This window comes from Leptonychotes weddellii, chromosome 2, assembly GCF_054177405.1.
Source record: "Leptonychotes weddellii isolate Sample4059 chromosome 2, ASM5417740v2, whole genome shotgun sequence".
NCBI lineage: Eukaryota > Metazoa > Chordata > Mammalia > Carnivora > Phocidae > Leptonychotes > Leptonychotes weddellii.
Genome location: NC_138370.1, coordinates 52,501,447 through 52,522,870, shown reverse-complemented (window position 1 = coordinate 52,522,870; position 21,424 = coordinate 52,501,447). Strand labels below are relative to the sequence as shown.

General features: G+C 35.2%; 1 protein-coding gene across 6 annotated transcripts in view; it reads left to right on the top strand.

Moving 5' to 3' along the window:
- Positions 1-21,424, top strand: part of TLL1 (tolloid like 1) — a 205,176-nt gene that overhangs the window by 140,550 nt on the left and 43,202 nt on the right. For all 6 annotated transcript variants that reach the window (XM_081811123.1, XM_081811127.1, XM_081811140.1 and 3 more), the window contains 5 exons: positions 3,874-3,976; positions 6,051-6,167; positions 7,370-7,515; positions 18,319-18,514; positions 20,634-20,759. In XM_081811123.1, coding sequence (XP_081667249.1) covers positions 3,874-3,976; positions 6,051-6,167; positions 7,370-7,515; positions 18,319-18,514; positions 20,634-20,759 — 688 coding nt within the window. The remainder of the gene's footprint in view (positions 1-3,873; positions 3,977-6,050; positions 6,168-7,369; positions 7,516-18,318; positions 18,515-20,633; positions 20,760-21,424) is intronic.

Genomic DNA, 21,424 nt, shown 5'->3' with positions numbered 1-21,424 from the left:
TTTTGCCGGTGATACAGTTTGTTTCAAATGTTCAGTTCTATTGTATTGCAAAGGCAATCATAGGCAATATGTAAAGGAATGGGTCCAACAAACCTTTCTTTACAAAAACTGGTTGAAGGCTGAATTTGACCCACAGAGTATAGTTTACTGATCTTCTCACCTCTAGTCTTATTCCTGAGAAGAAAACTGTAGTCTCCCTAGAGATTATTAGGCTTGTCCAAACTTCTTTTGGCTGGAACCCAGAAATCTATTTTATTTTACTGCTTTTGATTCTAATATCTCTTTCTAAAGAGCCATTTAATAATATCAGTCTAATTGAAGATTTGTGTCTTCCCCATCCTCAGCACTGTAAGACCAATTCTAGTTGGTCTTTCTGTGGTGCTCATGGAATTAGTTTAGGTAGTCAGTAATGTCTTAATTGTGCTGACAATAGTTTCTTGATTATATTTTTCAGTGGAGATTTGCAGACATCCAGTCCCTTGACTGTTGGTCTGCCTTTCTTCCAGATTCCGCACTTTGTGGCACTCTGCTTTACTACATAACAAAGTTTTAATAAGCAAACTCCACAGCAATTGTATCAATTTAACTTTGCAGAATAGCAACTAAAACTCATAACAGATCACAGGAAATCCTAGAATTGTTCCTTGTATCTCCTTCAATCTCATGTTCCAAGGGAGCCATGATTAATTTTAAATTGATAATGGTAAATTGATACTTACCATAAGAAATAAACATTTATATAATTGTGCCAGTTAGTTTTCATTTCATCATTCTTTTAAAAAGATGCAACGTATTTACACAAAAAAGCATAATTTAAGAGAACCAAGTATTTTCCAAGTGCTTTTGATTTGTAATTCAAGTTGATTCTGCTAGCAACCTTAGTCAAAGGCCAGCATTTTACTTCTGTGTCAGAGCCCTAAGATTTGATTTTAGAAAACCTATCTTTATTACATTTTCTGCTTCTAAAGGACTCTGTGTTTTATATTAAAGTAGGCCAGTTTTGTTCCTCCACGGTGCTTGGCGTTTAAAATAGAAGATTAAAAACAAGATAGGAAACTTTTCTGTTTAGAGTTATCCCCCTTCCAACTGTGTGTGTGTGTTTGTGTGTGTACATTCCAAACTTCAAATATTAACTACTTGTTAGCATTCCAACCACATTGTTTTAATTTTAAATACAATTTGATGATATACATACTTCCAATTTAGCTTGATTTTTTTTCCCTCATAGAAGAGGAAGTGAAACTATTTGCACACCATTATGAAACTTACCTTTAAATCCAAGAAGGAAGCCACAAAATGAGCCTTGGGGTCTACCGTTTGTGTCTGAATTCTAGTTTTGCCATCTCTGCTATAATAACTGAGTTCTTGTATGATCATACAGATTCGAATCCCTGGTGGTTGCTAAGACAGAATACAAATGCAGAATGAAACCTAAGATCAGGGGTGCCTGGGTGGCTCAGTCATCAAGCGTCTGCCTTTGACTCAGGTCATGATCTCAGGGTCCTGGGATCGAGCCCCACATTGAGCCCCACATCGAGCCCCACATTGGGCTCCCTGCTCTGCAGGAAGCCTGCTTCTCCCTTCCCCACTCTCCCTGCTTGTGTTCCCTTGCTCACTGTGTCTCTCTCTGTCAAATAAATAAATAAAATCTTAAAAAAAAAAAAAGAAACCTAAGATCAATCAGGCAGTGGTAGTCTTCCCCATTTAAACAGGCTTAAAGTAAATACAAAATTAAGGAGAAAAAACAAAAATTATTTTCCAGTGATGTTGTAAGAATAACCTAATATTACATTGGTATTCAGAGATGGAAGAGAAAACATACTGGGAACTTCAGAAAAATTGTTTAGAAACTATGCATTTTAATAATCAGGTATTGAGGATTACTGCAAAAGAAAGGAAAAAAATGGATATTGTGGAAATTTTTGTAAACATTTTTGAGAATATTTGGAATGATAAAATTAGGTGAAGGAAAAGAAAAACAAAGGAAAAAGAGAAACTATAAATAAGGTAGACAGAAATAAATAAAAATTTAATTTTATTTTTTTAAAATTTATTTATTTATTTGAGAGAGACAGAGAAGGAGAGAGAAAGAGAGGGAGCATGAGTGGGCGTGGCAGAGGGAGAGGGAGAGAGAATCTCAAGCAGGCTCCACACCCAGTGGGGTGCCCGACTCAGGGCTCGATCTCACGACCCTGAGAGCATGACCTAAGCCAAAACCAAGAGTTGGAAGCTCAACCAACTGCACCACCCAGGCACCCCAACAATTTTATTAAACAAAACCAAGTTATGCTACACAGATTGTATTACATTAAAATGCAAAACAAAACAAGTGTGCCTCTATTTTCACATCCTTGGTAGATTTCATCTCTTTGGAATCAAGAAAATATATGTTTAAAGAAACTGAAAAAGTTTGAATTTAATGGCGAAATGTTAATGCCATTAGAAGGTACAGTTGACTTTCATTATAGTTCGATAAAGTCTTAGTTTCTATCTCTATAAAATAATTATTTACAGGGGCAATTATAACTAGCTTTGGTGTACAGTTCCACTGATGACCATTGTTGTTACTGAGATGCAGGACGCCAGGAGGAATATTTATTGTTATGTTGTATCTTCATTCTCATAAGAAGTAAACTAGTTAGGGATTGATTTGCCCTAATTAGTACTTATGGTTCTGTTAAGTATTGAGTTCAAGAAAGGGGAGAAGTATATGTTTTCTACACAAAAATGGTAGCACTCTTCTGGAATATGGATTCAGTATTGATGGATTATATATATATTTTACTCAGTTCTTGAGCTTGAGAGTTCTCTTAAATATAAATTCAGGTTTTTATTTTGTTACCAAAGGATTCTTTAAATATTGTTACAATCTATAGTTTTATATTAGAAGCATTTATTTAAATACTCATAATTTGTTGCTTTGGGCCAAAGTCCATTGCAGCTTTCAGAGTAAAAAAAGGTTCACCTCACACCTTAAGCACCTTAGATATTTTAAGCAGAATGAGTTTTTGAATATTAAAAAAACTATTTTCCAAATGAATTTTACTTCAGATAGATATATTTCTCATGCTAGTTTGGCTCTACTTTTGGTGTAATCAAGTAGAAAAAGAGTTAATTATTTGAAAAATAAAGTCTTTTTATAAAGCAGTGAGAAAATTGTCTTTCCTGGAGTTGTTCTTGAATTATCTGAATTATCTTAACAAAAAGCAGCATCATTTCAAGACAAAGTACAGAATAAGGGGTCATGTGTAAGATCTTATAACTTGAGAGGTCCTTGAGTATATATTCTTGGATCTAGAGAAGCATAGTGACATCTGTCTTTGATTATAGTTACATGGATAAATTCAAATTTTAGAGCTGTATTTAAAACATTTCAGCATACACAATGATATTATGTTCTTGGAATATGGCACATGGTGGTAATTTTTAATATAATTATACACGTCTGACTGGTTGTCTTTGAAATAAATTATTAAAAAGAAGACATTCATGGCAAAATCAGAATTTCTCATGGTTTAAGTCCTGTTTATCTTAAAAAATTCAAAATAAACTCTTTGAATAAAGATTTCTGTTGGTTTCACAATTGTTTAAATTACCTTTATCGAAACTTTGCTTTAATTGCTAAAATGTTTAGTTTAACTCCTGACATAGTGCTCCTATATTGTCAAACATTAATGAGAACGAGAAGAAATTTTCTTTTTTTGAAGTGTTTGCTAAGAAAAAATATTAAGGGAATACTAACAGAAAAAAAAAAAAGAATTAGCTATGAATCTGTATTCATAGTAGTCCTGGGTTCCTTATCTCCAGGAATCAAATTACCGTGTGCAGTTAATAATCATTTTACTTTTTGTGTCATTTTGCTCCAATTTGCAGATTGTTTTAAATTTTACCACAATGGACCTATACAAAAGCAGTTTGTGCTGGTATGACTACATTGAAGTGAGAGATGGGTACTGGAGGAAATCACCTCTCCTTGGTAAGAGACTCTTTACCTCCCCTGTGGCCATGCATCTAGTTTGTCCTTGAAAGTAGATTCTTTCAAGAGTCATCTTAGACTTCAAAATGTATGTGGCCCGCATCTTAATTTTTATTATACTCTTTTCAACCACAGCAAAATACAGACAGATAAATAGAGAGATTGATTTTAAACTAGCTTAAATTATGAGGAAATACTTGGATCTGAATGTAATGATTGAGAATAGCCTCCAAATATATTTTTAATTTGATAAATCATCACTTTTATGAGAAAACCAGATAAATGATGTGGGTGCACATGTCTGTGTTTTGTTTTGTTGGCTAAGAGAGTAGAATGTGAGCCACTAGGTCCATGTTTGGTAGCTGATTTCTTCTGCCACCCACGTTAGCTCTCACTGTGGACGTCACGGTTGTGCTTCTCAGAGAGTTTTTGTGGCTGAGAAGAGGCATTTGTCCTTTGTGTCATAAATTGTAGCTCAGATTTGGTGCTCACAAAAGTCTGCTGCCAACGTTTAACCACAGACCACACCATTAACTTGCATGAGGCACTTTACTGTTGCCCTCTGTTTTACTTAAAGGTGAGAGCTGTTGTGAGCATGTAAGCATCTACTTTAATATTGAATTTTTTTTGAAATGGCAACTTTTCCTTTATTTTTAGAGGTAGCTTTGCTCAGTTGTGCTTATGTGCCATACAGTTCTTTTTATCTTAACGTCCAAAACCCGCTGAATGGACGCCGTTGTATTAAAAGTCTTAGGTCCAAGACATATAGAGATGTTTAAAAATAAGAAAAAAAAATAGTGTTGAACGAATGTGGTAAGTCAGGTTGAAGAAAACATTGTCTTGAACACTGCATTTCTTAGCCTAGGTGAAGCAATCTGTAATATATGTGTATGTGTTCCAAAGAAAACATTTCATTAAATTCATATTGAAGAACCAAATCTAAAGCTAAATAGTGGAGCACATTTCTTTTAGAACGCCAGCAGCATTACATGCTTCGGCGTATAGTGGGCCAACAGACTGCTTCAGTCTGGTCATCGTTTTCATGTGGAAAATTTTCCCCACTACTTCCCCTGAGACCTGTTCCTTGAAGTGTACCTGTCAGACAGGCAGCATCAGGATCACTTGTTAGAGGGGTAGAAATCCAGGCTCCATTCCATACTTTCTGAATTAGAGACTGTATTTAACAGACTCCCTGGCATTTCATATGCACATTACAGTTTAAGAAACATTGCTCCTCTTTCGCGTGCCCTTCATGTACTTTGCCATTTAGGAAGACGGTTCTTCACCTGTTGACTGTTAGTATGAATTTGTTTGAAGTCGATGACCATTTTTCATATACTGAAGCTATGTATGATAGCACTGCCAGGGGCATGCAGAAATGGATGGCAATGTATTATTGTTGGTAAAATTATTTCATGTGGATATGCAGATTTAGCCATTTTCTCATATATGGAAATTCAAAGCACAGTGGAGACACACAGTTAGCCAATATATGTTTATGGGAGGTTGACCGACTACACAACAGATTATGACTTTGTACATGGGATGGAATGTATGCAGTAGTGTAAGACCCCCAGAGCAGCATGTGAGTCTCCCCGGTGGGTCATCGTCGAACCCCACAGGACAAAGAACTCTGCTTTGGGCTGAGACACATCCTTAACCAAGCTACTTCTCTGCAAGGACTGGTCTGACAATTGGAGCCAGTTTCTCAGGATCGCCTGTACTTTTTTCTGTTCTCTATGAAAGAATATTCCCTACCTTGATGTATCATGTGACCTTTTACAAATATGTCTTTAGCACTAGCTGTTTCTTAATTCTGTGGACAATGATATTGACGTCAGGCTGTTAATCTGAGAATGGTATGTTCCAATATTTTATAAATAGATACAAAGACATTCTTTTATTTATCCGCCTATGTTAAGTAAATACTAGGCATACTTATAGTTCTAGTTACTCCAGATAGAGTATAGGAACCAAATCGGGTTTTATATATATAATTTGTGGCTAGTGTGGAAAGCAATTAGAATATAGAGTCATATTTAGGAGTCTCTCTGTATTCTTTTATTTCTTTTAGGTAGATTCTGTGGGGACAAGTTGCCTGAAGTTCTTACCTCTACAGACAGCAGAATGTGGATTGAGTTTCGTAGCAGCAGTAACTGGGTGGGAAAAGGCTTTGCAGCTGTCTATGAAGGCAAGTCCCATTCAGTTTTAGAGATTACTTCCCCTTAAGTCTCTTAGCAGAAATGTCCTTTCTCTCAATTTCATTAGAATGATATTGTAACCACATTTAATTATGAAGTTTCCTAAATCTGTGTTATAATATTCACAAAAATGAATTTTTTACAAAAGTACTCGGTAAAGTTAAATTGCAAGAAGAGCCTCTTTCCTGGTACCAGTGACATAGTAACATATAAATGTATGTAGGGATGTGTGTGGGGGGGTGTATGGAAATGGCACAAAAGCTCTTAAATTTCCATTGTTTCCATGATTATTAAAATGTCATGAAGAAATTATGATTTTTTTCTTTGTACTAAATTTGTGTTTATTTGGTGCCTATACTGCTGAAATTCTCTGTTACAGGAAACTGCACAGAAAGTACTTGTGCACATTTCTGGAGCATGCTTTGTCTAAGTGAGGGAGGCAGCATTCAAGGGATACTTTACTAGCTGCTTTGTTCTATACTTCTCTGAAATGACAAGTTTCAGAGAACAACAGCTGGCATTGTGTGTCCTGGCCTTAAAAATCGCCCCCCCTTTTTTTTTTGCCAGGTTGTGGGCAGAAGAGACCCTTCTTGCACCTACCTCTGCTAGCACAAGAGCTTAGGTAATTCAGAAGACAGGAGATTTCTGCTTCCCTTAAACTTTTAAGTAAACGGAAGCATTTTGTTGTAGAGATTAGCTGTACGGCCGTGAAGGGGATTATTTGGATGGAGCCACAGATGTTGAGCACATGATGCTAGCTCACGTTGCCAGAGGCCCAGAGAGTTCTGCGGAGCGTCTCTCTTGATCAGCTATTTTACCTGAGCTCAAAAGACTGTAAGAACCAGTTCAGGGGCTCATGTAGAATATGATAGAATATTCTACTGCAGAGAATACATTTACAAAATCTCAAACGGTTTTTAGAAGTTAAAAAAAATACTGTTTTTTTTGTAAAGATGTAAAGAAACTGTGATAAAAAAATCATATATTCCCATGCTATTATCTAAATTTTATAGTTAACTGACTAGGTTTTTACCATCTAAATATTTACAGCAGTATAGCCAGCCAACTTTGATTTTTTATAGTCAGTCTTTATGTACTCAGCTACAGGCACTGAACTAAAATGGTATCTCAGAAGAAAATGAAAATGAAATGTCAGGTCTAGGTTTATTTATTTGCTTATTTTCGCCCTCAGCGATCTGTGGAGGTGAGATACGTAAAAATGAAGGACAGATTCAGTCTCCTAATTATCCTGATGACTACAGACCGATGAAGGAATGCGTGTGGAAAATAACAGTGTCAGAAGACTACTTTGTTGGATTGACCTTTCAGGCCTTTGAGGTAAAGTCTTTCAGGCACCCTTCACGGAACATATCCTCCATAAATGACAGTGCCATTTAAGGGGATCCTCATTAAATAAGCAAAGGACCAGAGAATCAGCTTTTTAATCAGCAAAGAAGCAAAGGATTGCCTATAAAATGTAACATCAAGAGTGAAAGAGGTTTTTTTTTCCTTCTTCTTCTTTCCTCTTGTTGCAGACATTTTCAAGAAGATTAAAGTGAGTTTACATTATCTGTGCTATTTGAATTAGAATGTTTGAAGTACCGACAATAGTTTCTTTGGAGAAATGCACAGGCTTGTTTCACAAGACTGCTTGAAGAGTCCATTAAAATAATAGAACTTTTATTTCTCTTCTAAACTAAGAGGTTAAAAGGTAGACCATCATGTTGTTGTTGTTGTTGTTGTTGTTGTTATAGAGAAAATCCATATTTCACCTTTTCACCATTATGCAGAAAACTGTTTATATCAGAAATAGAGATTTAAGTGTTTTTAGCTTTCGATTTCATCAAAAATATATATCAGGGAGGAGATCAGCACCAACATTACATTATTAGATGAAGGCACAATAAACCAAAGGTTAGTCAGAATTCTGGAGCAAAGTCTGGGTCCAAAACTACCAAGCTGGCTAATGAGTCATTTTAGTGGGGCTGGGGGAACTGAGCTAGGGATTGGAAGCCAAGAGATGGAGGACTTTGTCGTGAATTCCACAGCATGTTTAAATCGAAGAATCAGTCTAGAAATTGAGAGCCCACTGATGAAATGGGAAGGAATGATGAGATGGTGGTGGTAGGTTCATCTCCAGATGCCGTAACTGGAGATTATTTCTTCATTGATTAGAAGGCTGATTCTCTGTCCAAGCAATCAGAAGGCAGTGCCAGGGTATGCTCATTCCTGAGTGCAATGTGTGTGCTGGTGTCTCAGTCCCCAGAGCAGAAACATCAGGGGGAATCCAGGTATTACCATAAGCCCAGAGAATCTCTCACCTTCACGTGCAAGCTGTGTGATATACTTATCTCCACCCCTTTGCATATGCCATTTAATTTCCCAGACATACGGCCTTTTATCATGAAAAAATTGTCTTCTCTTATATGATCATGATGTTGTGTTATATGCTCCTGATCATTTTGCATTTTTGGAAACCTTGGTTCTTGAGATTATTTGATTCATGTTTGAATTTTGTTATTTTACCGGATCAATAATATTGCAAACATTATTCAAATAGACCACCTTATTGTTAACAGTGAACTAAAACTGGATAGGATTCACCTGCTATTTAGACCAAAATAACTGGTTCAGTGAAAAATTATCTACCTAATGCCTGCATTACTTGTATTTTGTGATGTTGCCCAAATGATTAAGAGATGAACTGTCTTTCAATATATAATTCAATTTTTTATGAAATTCTCCTATTACATAAGTGATGTCAGAGAATGCATCTAAAACTAAATTCCATGAATCTAAAAACTGAGATACAATCCCCGAGATGCAGAAGGCTTAGTTGGTTTGCAGTTTTTTTCTTTAATGCCAATATATCACGGTGATATTCTTCAAAAATAAGGTAGTGAAAGGACAGGTAGGAAAGATTTAATCTCAGGCACTTAGAACCATGCCTGACAGAGAGTAGTCGCTTAATAAATATTTGTTGATTGAGTAAGTGATTGAGATTTGGGATTGGGGAAAGGTCATGCCATGTTTGGCTGACAGTACATTTTAACTGTTATCTCTAGGTTCCTGTCCTTTCTTCATCTTGCTCTATTTCCTTATGTTTCTTCCTCCTTTGTTCATATGTAAATGTCTGATACGTCTCTCATCTTCAGATGACCAGAACCAAACCTTTGATTGTCTTGTCCTACTCACTAACTCACTCTTCTTCAGTCTTCCAGATTTCAGTATTTACTATTTCGGTATGTCACTATTTACTCAAGAATGAGCCCTGATTCCACCTTTTCTCTTAAACCCTGAGGCCAATCAGTTGCTTTCTCTTCAACAATGCCCCATACATGACCACTTTATCCCAACTTTGTGGACACTACTGTTCCCACTGCTGCTCCTTCTCTTGGAACTTGGTGAGAATGTCACCTCTCTACTCTTGCCCTGCATATCCTGATCCACAGCAGCCAGAGTGATACTTTTACAATGTAAGTTAGATCATAACACGATGCTTAAATTCTTTTGGGGTGGGGGGAACACCTGCGTGCTCAGTCGGCTAGGTGGCCAACTCTTGATTTTGGCTCAGGTCATGATCTCAGGGTTGTGAGATCGAGCCCCACATCAGGCCCTGTGCTCAGCAGGGAGTCTGCTTGAAATTCTCTCTATCCCTCTCTCTTTCTCCCTTTGCCCCTCCCACTTTATGTGCTCTCTCTCTCTCTCTCTAAAATAAATAAATAAATCTTAAAAAAACCTCTTTCAGGGGTTTTCTATCACACCTAAAATAAAGCCCAGACTCAGTGATCCTAGACCAAGGCAACCCACGATTGGTCCCAAGCTCCTTCTCACTCCCTCTGAGCTAATCTCTTTGGTCTTCTTTCTCTTCCTTGGAAATACCAAGTTTACTCGATCTTATAGCATTTGTCACTGATGCTCTTCTACCTCTAAATGTATGCTTTTATTCCTCTCATTTCATTTGGATCTCTGCTTCACCATTGCCTCCTTAAAAATCCTTGCCTGGTAACTCTATTTTAAATATATTCTTACCTACAATTGTCTATAAACCATTATTCTGTTTTAATTTATTGCACTTACAACTACTGGAATTTATGTTATGGATCTGTTCATTTACATGGTTGCTGTCTCACTAAAAATGATCACCACCAAAGGGTAGGGATCTTAACCTATCTTGTTGGTCACCATATTTCCAACACCACTAGATGCATGATTAATACATGATGATGGGGGGGGGATGAAAGAATGGATGGATTATAGGTAAGGGAGTGTGAGAGTACATGATGATTGGTGGGTAGAAATTAATATATCTTTCCTTTATCAAAGATACATAAATTTCTATGCAGAAGGAAACAAGCCCAGATAGCTAAGAAAAGTTTAGATTATGTAGGACCTGATATGCCTTATGGCTCAATTTAGATAGATCCTTGGTTCTAAGAAATTCAGAAGTGACAAAGAATTTAGAGATGTTCTAATGTATCATCTAAATCTTCTAGATAAGGGAAATGAACTTATGCCATTAACCTAGTATCATATAAGCAAGCACTAAACCAGCATCAAAATCCAGGTATAATCAATATTCTTTATTTATAGATTCTGTATCTACAAACTTACATACTAACTAAAATTTATTTGTAACCGCCAAATCAATACTCACCACGCTTTCTGGGTCATTCATGGACATGCACAGAACTGCAAAATATTTGAGTCATCTGACATTCACATCCCCAGCTATGATGTGAATGTGCCTTATGGAGAAAATGTATGTGTTAAATAAACATTGTTCAGGCATGCATTATAATGCAGTTGGCTGTGAGTTGTATTAATGAATTGGCAACATATATTAAGGTGTCTTTAAACGGAAACACACATAAAACAAGGTTATGTATTGATTGATTGACAAAAGATTTGTGATCAGAAGCTCACAAGAACATAATTCTCTATTTTCCCAGAAGCAATGAATCAGTAATTACTAATTCAGTGTTTTCAGCACCTTTATAGAACTTAACTACCATGAATATTGAGAATCAACTGTGTATGTATTTTTAGTTTGTTCTAGTGGTCATTAAGTGATTTTTTCATTTAGTTGATTTGTATCTGTTTATATCAATTTATTTTTATTTACATATTTTTAATCTTTAGCTTTTACATTTTATTTTGAAGATGTATAATTAAAAAAAAGTCCTCACCACTTCTCAGCATTTTGTGGTCTTGTCTGACAAAACAGTTTTTATTCATTGTTATCAGTCTTTACCTTTATTCAAAAACTGTTTCTATTTTTGTAACTGTTTATTCTCTCTGTTACACTCTCCCCTTTCAGATAAAAAGGGCCTTAAGACAAATTTGTCCATCATTTTTGTTGAACTCTACCGTAAAGAACTTAATAGTTATCTGTTATTTATACCTTTCTGTGAATTTATGTGGTGACTTTATCTCTTCTCATGCTACTTAGATTTTAATGTGAGTACAGAAAGAAAATCTGAACAAGCGTCTTTGTTAATGAATTTCAGGTATCTTTGAACAGGAAAGGATACTATTTGGAGGTCAATAGAGTTCTGATACATCTGTAATTACACCCTTTGGGAACCTTTTTCTTCTCTAGTAGTTACTGACGCATTGCTTCTTAAGGCTGATACTACAGTGGATTTGTACATGGAGGTAGATCATGTCAGAAATCATTTTGGAGTTATTTGTAAAGAAACCTCTATATTACTGTTTTGCTTGAGCACTTTCAGGCTGCAGAAATACAGAAGAGAAAGTTTGGGAGACTGGAAATGTTTATAGTAACAACTTCAAAGAAATGTCAATAAAGCAGAAAAGAAGTGAAATAAACCCAGAGCTTACTTATGTTTACATTGAAATCCCCACATACATTAATTTAAGTGGGATTACGTTTGAGGTACTTGTCAGCCTTTCTACACACTCTGATTTGGTTATACTTCCTTTATGAAAATCACAAATGTTTAATAGTCTTACCCATCATTACTGCAAGCTGCACAATTGTAAACTATGTACAAAAGTTCTTATCTTGATACTTTGAGGATTGCCTGACTTAAAGTAACCCTTTAATTCCTTTAAATATTTTATATTGTTTAAGTTAAGTAGTGTTTTAAAAGAGCTAGGAAGCCAAGACAAAGAGATCTTAATTAGTTAACATTTTTCTGTTTGCCATTGACTGTTTTTGGATGTTTGGCTAAGAATATATATACCAGGGGCGCCTGGGTGGCTCAGTCGTTAAGCGTCTGCCTTCGGCTCAGGTCATGATCCCAGGGTCCTGGGATCGAGCCCCACATCGGGCTCCCTGCTCGGCGGGAGGCCTGCTTCTCCCTCTCCCACTCCCCCTGCTTGTGTTCCCTCTCTCGCTGTGTCTCTCTCTGTCAAATAAATAAATAAAATCTTAAAAAAAAAAATATATATATATACCAGTTGATGACTTAAAATAGAATTAAGTAGCTCTTCAGATTTATGGTTTAGGCTATAGTTCTACTCTGAAAGATTAGCATGTGTTCATTTAAATAAACTTGCCCAAGGTCACACAGTTCATAATTAGTAGCATTGCGACTGAAATCAATTCCATGGCCTCTGCACTCTTGAACCCAGGTCCTGGTAGCAGAGAGAGGTATCTATATTCTCTCATACTATTAATTCTTTCCCTTTATAAACTATCTTCATTTGTGCATTCATGTTGTTTAATCATCATATGTTTGTCAGTCAGGGACATGTCTGCTTTATTCACCACTGCTTATACACTGTCAATTGTATATATTCTGGCAATAATAAGTTTTCAGTGAATATTTATTAAATTTAAGAGTGATGTAAAAGTAACTGTCATGAAAGAAAAAACTCGAATGGTAGCATTAAAAAACTCAAGTCACGTGAAAATAGACCTAACCCAGACTCATGATTTTCATTGTCACATGGTTGAATGTATATATTTTCTCTCTGTTTTTGAGCTGTAATGATCTATGTGTTAATATTAATATTAAATAGTAACACTAAAATAATATTAAATAATGAAATATTAAATATGATAGTAACAAATTTTAAAATAATGTTCTATTATTAAGCTTTTCTCCTTTTTTACAAAATTCTTTTTGTTAATAGCATTATGTCTTAGACTTTGCTGGATTTTTCCCATTATTAAATTAAATTTATTTTTTTTATCATTTTAACAAGTGTATAAGTAGTAGTATACATATGGGGATTCCACACAGATACGGAAATTCCCCAAATTAATTTTTAATGATGAATGCTAATCTACAGTGTGTTTTAGTCATACTTTTCTTGAACATTTTTTCCTCCAAAGCAAAAAATAATGATTTTAGCTTTGTTCCCTGTGTATACAATTTTAAATTATATTATTTGTAGAAGTTTAATCATTTATGTAGTTGATTACATTAATTATATTTTAAAACTACATTCTAACAGTCATAGGAGAGGGTTGTTTTCATTATTATAGTAAAATAAAAAAAAATTTAAAGTGTACAGTTCAGTAATGTTAAGTATATCCACATTGTGCAACCGGTCTCCAAAACTCTTTTCATCTTGCAAAACTGAAACTTTATACCCAAAACAACTCTCCTTTCTCCTCTACCCCCAACCCCTGGCAACCACTTTTCTACTTTCTGTCACTATGAATTTGACTACTCTAGATACCTCATGGAAGTGGAATCATTCAGTTCTTGCCTTTTTGTGAATGGCTTATTTCACTCAGTGTAATATCCTCAAGGTTCATCCGTGTTGTGACACATGAAAGGATCTCCTTCCTTTTTAAGGCTGAAGAACATTCCATTGCATGTATATTTGACATTTTGTTGATTCATCCATTGATGGACATTTGGATTGTTTCTACCTTTGATTATTGTGAATAATGCTGGTAGGACCAAGAAGGTACAAATATCTCTTTCAGACCCCGCTTTCAGTTTTTTAGATTTATACCCCAAAGTGGGATTGTTGAATCAAATGGAGAATTTTTCAATCTATTTTTAGTTTTTCACAGAGTACGGGAGAGCTTTTATTGAAATCGTTGTCTAGAAAGTTTGGACTTTTCAGAGCTTTTTACAAATAACTAGGTAGATGTTTTTGTAATATTTATTTGGAAATTTGATTATAAAATGAAGGCAAAGTGTACGAATGAACCCTAAGTCTGGGCATGGTCCCTTCTTTTCGCCACAAATCTCTGCACTAGTTTGCAGTTTTAGAATGAGAGGCTATTGTAGGTTGCATTTAATTGATTTTAGTTCTTGCTAAATAAACATCACTCAGCTTTTCCATGCTTCTTTTCTAACCTGCCGGTAAAGGCATGAGCTCCACATAGTAATGAAATGTAATCTTAATCCCTTCTGGCTAATCTTTGTACTCATTCTTCCTTTTTTGTGTGTTTGAATGTACTTCCAATATCATTTAAATTTCAGTTTCCTAAAAACTGTTCAGAGCTTATTATCAGTTTTGTTGTGTTCTATATGTACATATTAGGTCTGTTTACATTACGATAAACTTGCCACATTTGTATATGGTTTATGCTCTGATTATCTTAAAGTCTGTAATAAATCAGCATCATCATTATCAAAATATATTTATTATATGTGTAATTGTGCATGACATTGCATTCAGGTTCCAGATATGAACTGTGTCCATGTTGTAACTCAAGAAGAAACTGCCTTTTCTTTTTTTGTTTTTATAAATCATTGACTTTGGTGTTCTTTTTTCTCATGGAGCTTACTGGCAAAACACCAATGGACTTATCCACTTTTTTTTTTTTAACATTTTATTTATTTATTTGAGAGAGATAGAGAGAGCACAAGCAGAGGGGAGGGGAAGAGGGAGAAGCAGACTCCCCGCCAAGCAGGGAGCCCAGTGTGGGACTCGATCCCAGGACCCTGGGATCATGACCTGAGCTAAAGGCAGATGTTTAACTGACTGAGCCACCCAGGTGCCCAATTTACCATTTTTTAGCTTCAATCAGATTTATTTCTATCTATTCTGTATATTAATTTATGAAGTAATTGATATAGCTGGAGAAAATGTTACATAAATGACATAATTAAAAGAACTCAAACTTTCATTTGTGTAGATGTAGTTGAAGAGGTATAATTATAATTAACACCAATAGATTCATTGTGCTCGCATTGTAATTAGATCTAATGCAGTTAAACTGAAAAATGTAAAGATCATTGAGGTCATTGATAATATATCTAGGAGTGTTGTAAAAGGACAATGCATTTCTAAATATCATAAATTCATATATATGAGGTACATTTTATTTTCTAGACAGTTGAACAACTGTGGCATTTACTTTGTGAAAATACAGTATAAGTTTCTGTTGAGTTACCCCAACACAAAATGCATGATATTTAATATGTAAGTAATTCATAATTCATAAATAGGTACCAGTAGAATTAATCTTAAAACTGGCCATTTTTGTGCATTTTATCCATGAAATATTTACACTTTATCATTTAAAATATTTAAACCTCTAATTTTTTACTAAGTAACCAGCAAATATACAGGTACTTTAAATTAAAATTTAAAGAGATCTACTATATACCTGTTAAAAGAACAGAGTGAGTTTTATGTACAGGGAAATATCCATTATCCTATTTCTTTTTAACCACTGAAGAAATACAGGTTTTTTGGTTTCATTTTTGGTAGTGTCTATCTTGTTTACATCCTTGTTAATATAGTAATTTTTGAAAGCCATTATCTCCTCAAAATAATAATTAAAAAACCCTTTCTAATTAGCCGCCTTATTTTCTATTCTAGTATGGCTTATAATATAAACCAATTTTATTTTTCTTAGTTGACCTATGAAAAGCAGCTTCTTTCTTTATTGTGTATTCTCACTTCCTTTCTTCTTCTAATTCATTCTTTTTCCCTTTTCTTCCAAAATGATTCCTGAGTTAGGAGCAGTTCATTCTGTGCTGCTCAGGTAGGTGAGGAGAGCTTGCTGAGAGCTTTTGCTATTTTCTACAGTTTGTCACTAGTTCAGTGTTGCTTATTCTTTTATCAAGTCTATACCTGGAGAGTCTGGGATGTTATTTTATGTGTCCCCTTGACCAAAGAAAGGCCTTTGGCCATCTGGACATGTTCTCCTATTGATAGAGAACTCTGATTTTGAAAGGAGTGTATTAAAGGCTGAGAGAAGACAGCATATAATATAGCTGGGCAGATTGGTCTTGTCATCCCTGGTGACTAAGTTGTTAGTGTCACTGCTTGCTCTCCCAGGCCACCTCTCCATTTAAACAGCTGTAGTCTTAAAAATATGCTTTAAAAATGAGATACTTTTTATAGTGAACATTTTCCCATTCTTTCCCCAAATTCCACACACAAAGAGAATATGTTTTTAGGAAAAAAACAAGATTTGTATATCAAACCCAATGAGTACCTACTGACGGTATAATTTAAAATGATAACCTTCACTTCCCCACTTCTCATGTTGTTTCACTTTATATTTTTCCAGAGAATTTATTGGTTGCTAATATTTTATGATTTCATGATTTATCCTGTTTGCTATCCCTTTGCTCTCTATCCCTCGGTAGCATGTAAGGTCCAGGAGGGTGAGGCTCTGTTATTTTGCTAAAGGATGCACACCAAGCAGTGAGGAGAGTGCCTAGCATAGAATAGGCACTGAGTATTTGTTGAGGGAGTGAATGAGTCCTGATTTGTGGTTGGGAAAAGGGAAGCAGGAAATGTAGTAATTAGTTCTGATCTAATCTGTCCTTCAAACTCTGTTGTTTTCTATTTGTCCTTATGCTATCTAATTTGAAGATTATCATTTGTAATGTATTGACAAATCATGAAATGGATTCTTCAAGGGGCGCCTGGGTGGCTCAGTCATTAAGTATCTGCCTTCGGCTCAGGTCATGATCCCAGGGTCCTGGGATCGAGCCCCACATCAGGCTCCCTGCTCAGCAAGGAGCCTGCTTCTCCCTCTCCCACTCCCCCTGCTTGTGTTCCCTCTCTCACTGTCTCTCTCTCTCTGTCAAAAAATAAATAAATAAATAAAAAGAAATAGATTCTTGAACCAACTGTACCAGCAGTTTCGTCCAATCAGGTCATGGTTCCATGGAATGAATGTACTCTCTGACATTCATTTTTTTTTTTTAAATACAGAATTCCATAAATTAGTGAATTATATGTTGAATGTGAGTTGACAAGATGTGATACTTTTCACCGTTTATTAATTTTAGATGCCTGTGTTTTCTAGCTTTAAATATCTAATAAGTAGTTAACTTATTAAGAATTTGGGGCTAATACCAATTTTCTGTGGGAAAAAAGTAAGAATTTTATTTAGAAATTGTTTTATAATTTGAAAAAATTTGTAAATTTTGGTTTGTTGTGTTTAGAAGTTTGGAGCCAAAACATAGGTCCATGAACATGAAGTTCTTCATAAAGTTTTATAGCCCTGAGCTTTTATTTGCAATTAGTTGCTTAAGGAAAGAGATTGAGTTCTTGCAGGTTATATGGGTTAAGAGGAGTGTGTTGGGGTAAGTGGGGTCATCTGAACAGCCATATTACCTTGAGAAAGGAATAGGCAGTGCTGATTCTACATACAGTAGTCTATCTACAGCTATGCTGACTATGGGTAAAGAATTTCATAGCCTAGGAAGTATGTAATTTTATATTATCAAATTTTCCTTTAGAAAGAGATTTAAAACTTTAAACAGTGCAATATTTATCAACAGAATTTGAATCAAGCTTCTCTGTGACTAAGATAACAGTTTTGTTGATGAACTATCAGCAATTTTTATGTTTCAGAGCAAATTATACATTGCTTATAGAACATCTCGTCCAGATTTTTAATGATAATTTTAAGTTTGGATTTTTTAAACTCTTTTTTCCAAAGGGTTACAACTTGCATTCTAATTTTTTTTAAAGGCAGTTAACTTCTGTTGATTGTGATGCATGTGGATGCACTGTTCCATAGATTTTTGTATCTCTCTCTGTCTACCAGAAAAATAGGCCCTTTATTCATGGGTGGCATAGATATTGCCATGCACACTCACAAGAAAAGCTCTCCTTCGGTGTCACTCGTTATATGACCCTGTCAGTCCCATGGCACTGAGAACACATAATACTCTTTCTACAAAAATTGTTTTATCTATTAATTAGATGTATCTTCCCATACTTTTATTGTTGCAGATTGAAAGACATGACAACTGTGCCTATGACTACCTAGAAGTTCGAGATGGAGCCAGTGAAAATAGCCCTTTGATAGGGCGTTTCTGTGGTTATGATAAACCTGAAGATATCAGATCTACCTCCAATACCTTGTGGATGAAATTTGTTTCTGATGGAACTGTGAACAAGGCAGGGTTTGCTGCCAATTTCTTTAAAGGTAATTTGAAGTCATTTAAAGTGTGAGATTTTCTTTGTTAGGGATAAATGTGATATTTAACATTAAGTTAAGAGAGAACTACAGTAAAGTTATACTGGAAGTTAAGAATGCACTGTGCATAAGGGATATTTGAATGATTTTTGATGGTAACAGGTTATTGGTAAAATACTGGAATTTGGAACTTTGTAGCACAGGGTAAGAACTCTATTAGGATATCCTCCCATCCATTTTTATGAAATACTCAAAAAGGCAAAATCCAGAAAGGGAATTTAGACAGGGAGAAAGCATTTGGAATGTAATAAACATAAGATTCGTAACCAGAAGAAGTCATTCATCAATTTATTTCCAGGTGACAGCATTTCTAAACCACCTTATAGAGAATAATGTTCCACCACATTGGAAATAATGTATGGCCTCCTTAGCAGAATATTCTTATACCTAAAATGCCTTTTTGACAAAGAATTATTATTGATTGGCTTTAATTTTAAATTACATAACCAAATTTTAGTATATTTTCATGTCCCATATTTGGTGTGCATTGCTGAGGTAAAAAGAACCATTTTATTTATTTATTTTTAAAGGTTTATTTATTTATTTGAGAGAGAGAGAGAGGGTGTGGAGGGAAGAGAGCGAGAGTCTCAAGTAGACTCCATGCTGAGCATGGAACCCAATGCAGGGCTCGATCTCAGGACCCTTAGCCAACTGCACCACACAGGCACCCCAAAAGAAAGCCATTTTAGTACAAATAACATCAAATTTGCATTTAGAAAATTCATAGGCACTTAACATTAAGTGTGTCATTGTAAAATAAGACTATGGACTCTGAGAAACAAATTGAGGGTTCTAGAGCGGAGGGGGTGGGGGATGGGTTAGCCTGGTGATGGGTATTAAAGAGGGCACGTACTGAATGGAGCACTGGGTGTTATATGCAAACAATGAATCATGGAACACTACATCAAAAACTAATGATGTAATGTATGGTGATTAACATAATATAATAAAAAAAACTCTTTTATGGGGAGAAAAAACAGAATTTTCTCTACACTGATTTTTATAGAATAAATGATGGATTGAGTTGTGTATGTCAAAATTTACTATGATTAATAGCCCAACACTTTTGTTATTTAAAGAACAGTATAATGGATTTTCCCTGAGAATTACTTAGGTATTCACCATATGATTTGAAAGGCAGAGAACCCTGGTACTTTTACTAGATGCATTTGAAATATTTATTAAAATGTACATCTACATGCATTAGTTCTGTAGTATTTTATAGTAGAAGAAACATACCATCAAGAGTCCCCTCTGTGATGCTTATATATTTGGTTATTAAAAATGTTTGGAGTTTGGCCAGTGCAGAATTTCTCCAGAGTATATTGTTTGCTATTTTCTCAACTCACACTAGGTTATTCATGGGGATTGAGATTAGGGAATACATTGTCATATATGTTGTTATTTAATAGCATATATTTTTCATACATATTTATTTTTCATATATACTTTTTATGTTTCCACATATAATAAAATAGTGTGTGTATTTATAAAATATGGAATTTTTGTATTTCCTGGATCAATATGTCTATATAAAAAATACTGAATACTTTAAATTTAAGGAGGTCCAGTAGGTTTCAGAATTTTCTTTCAGTTTATATTCACCATAAGCTGTTTCTTAATAATGGCATTTCTTTAAAAGCATTTTTCTGGATATCTAGCAAACTATACTATGAAATCAGCAAGTGAAGCTGTTTTTTCAATAAGTTTTTCTATTTTATTCTGGACATTCTCTATGTTGTAAGAATTCCGTTGACCTTGAAATTAGAAAAAGAAGAAACCTCACATACCTGTCAGAGATAAGATGATCTTCAGTTGGCATTGCTATTAAGTTTTTAGTCCTTCTCTTGGTTCTTATACAATTCTTAGATTGAAGTGACGTGAATTCTGGTATGCCTTCTATCAAGGGCTTGCAAATCAATCATTCCTGCTACTTTGTTGAAGAAATCAGTTGTCTTTGTTTCATCCAGAGTTATTAAGTGTCATATTTTCAGAAAATCTTACAGCTTAGTATGTAAAACACAATACTCTATCTGGTTGTTCTCTACTCCTCGCGCCATCTTTGTAGAGGAAGATGAGTGTGCCAAACCTGACCGGGGAGCCTGTGAGCAGCGATGTCTGAACACACTGGGCAGTTATCAGTGTGCGTGTGAGCCTGGCTATGAGCTGGGACCTGACAAGAGGAGCTGTGAAGGTAGGGTTGCATCTGCACGTGGAGCTCCCTGCATGAACCTGCACCCGCCAGCCCCCCGCCCCCACCACCAATGCCCCATTCTTCTTTCTTTAATACCTCTCATTCTCTTTCCCTCTGTCTGCCTCTGTCCATGCCTTTCCTCTACAGTAACCTCTTTCCTCAACTGATAAGACGCAGTTTGTAGTCATAGTTAACGTGAAACGTTGCCTGGGTGCTTGTGATAGAATCAGTCATTTGCTCCTTTGGTTACCAGGCCACCTTGTTTATTATATCTCTATTTCTATGCATTTCTCCCCCCCTTTTGCTCTCTCTATAATCTATATCATCTCTCTCTCTATTTCTATTTTTATCTCTGTCTAGATCTAGATTTTTACCCATCCATCCATCATTTATTTTTACCTTTTCTTAGCATAGTTTATGGGTACGTCTCCCTTACTAAAGTACAGAATCCTGAATCTGATTTATTTTTGTACCTCTAGCTTCTAGCACAAACATAAAGCAGGAGCTAAATGTGTTTTATTAATAAATGCTTCATAAACAAAGAGATTTTGCTATGTTTTCTCCATTTCCTCTGCACATTCTAAGATGATATTTCTTGAAAATGTTTTGTTACCATGTCTTATGATCTCTTCCTTCAGAATTTAAAGCTGCTTTTTTTTTTTTTT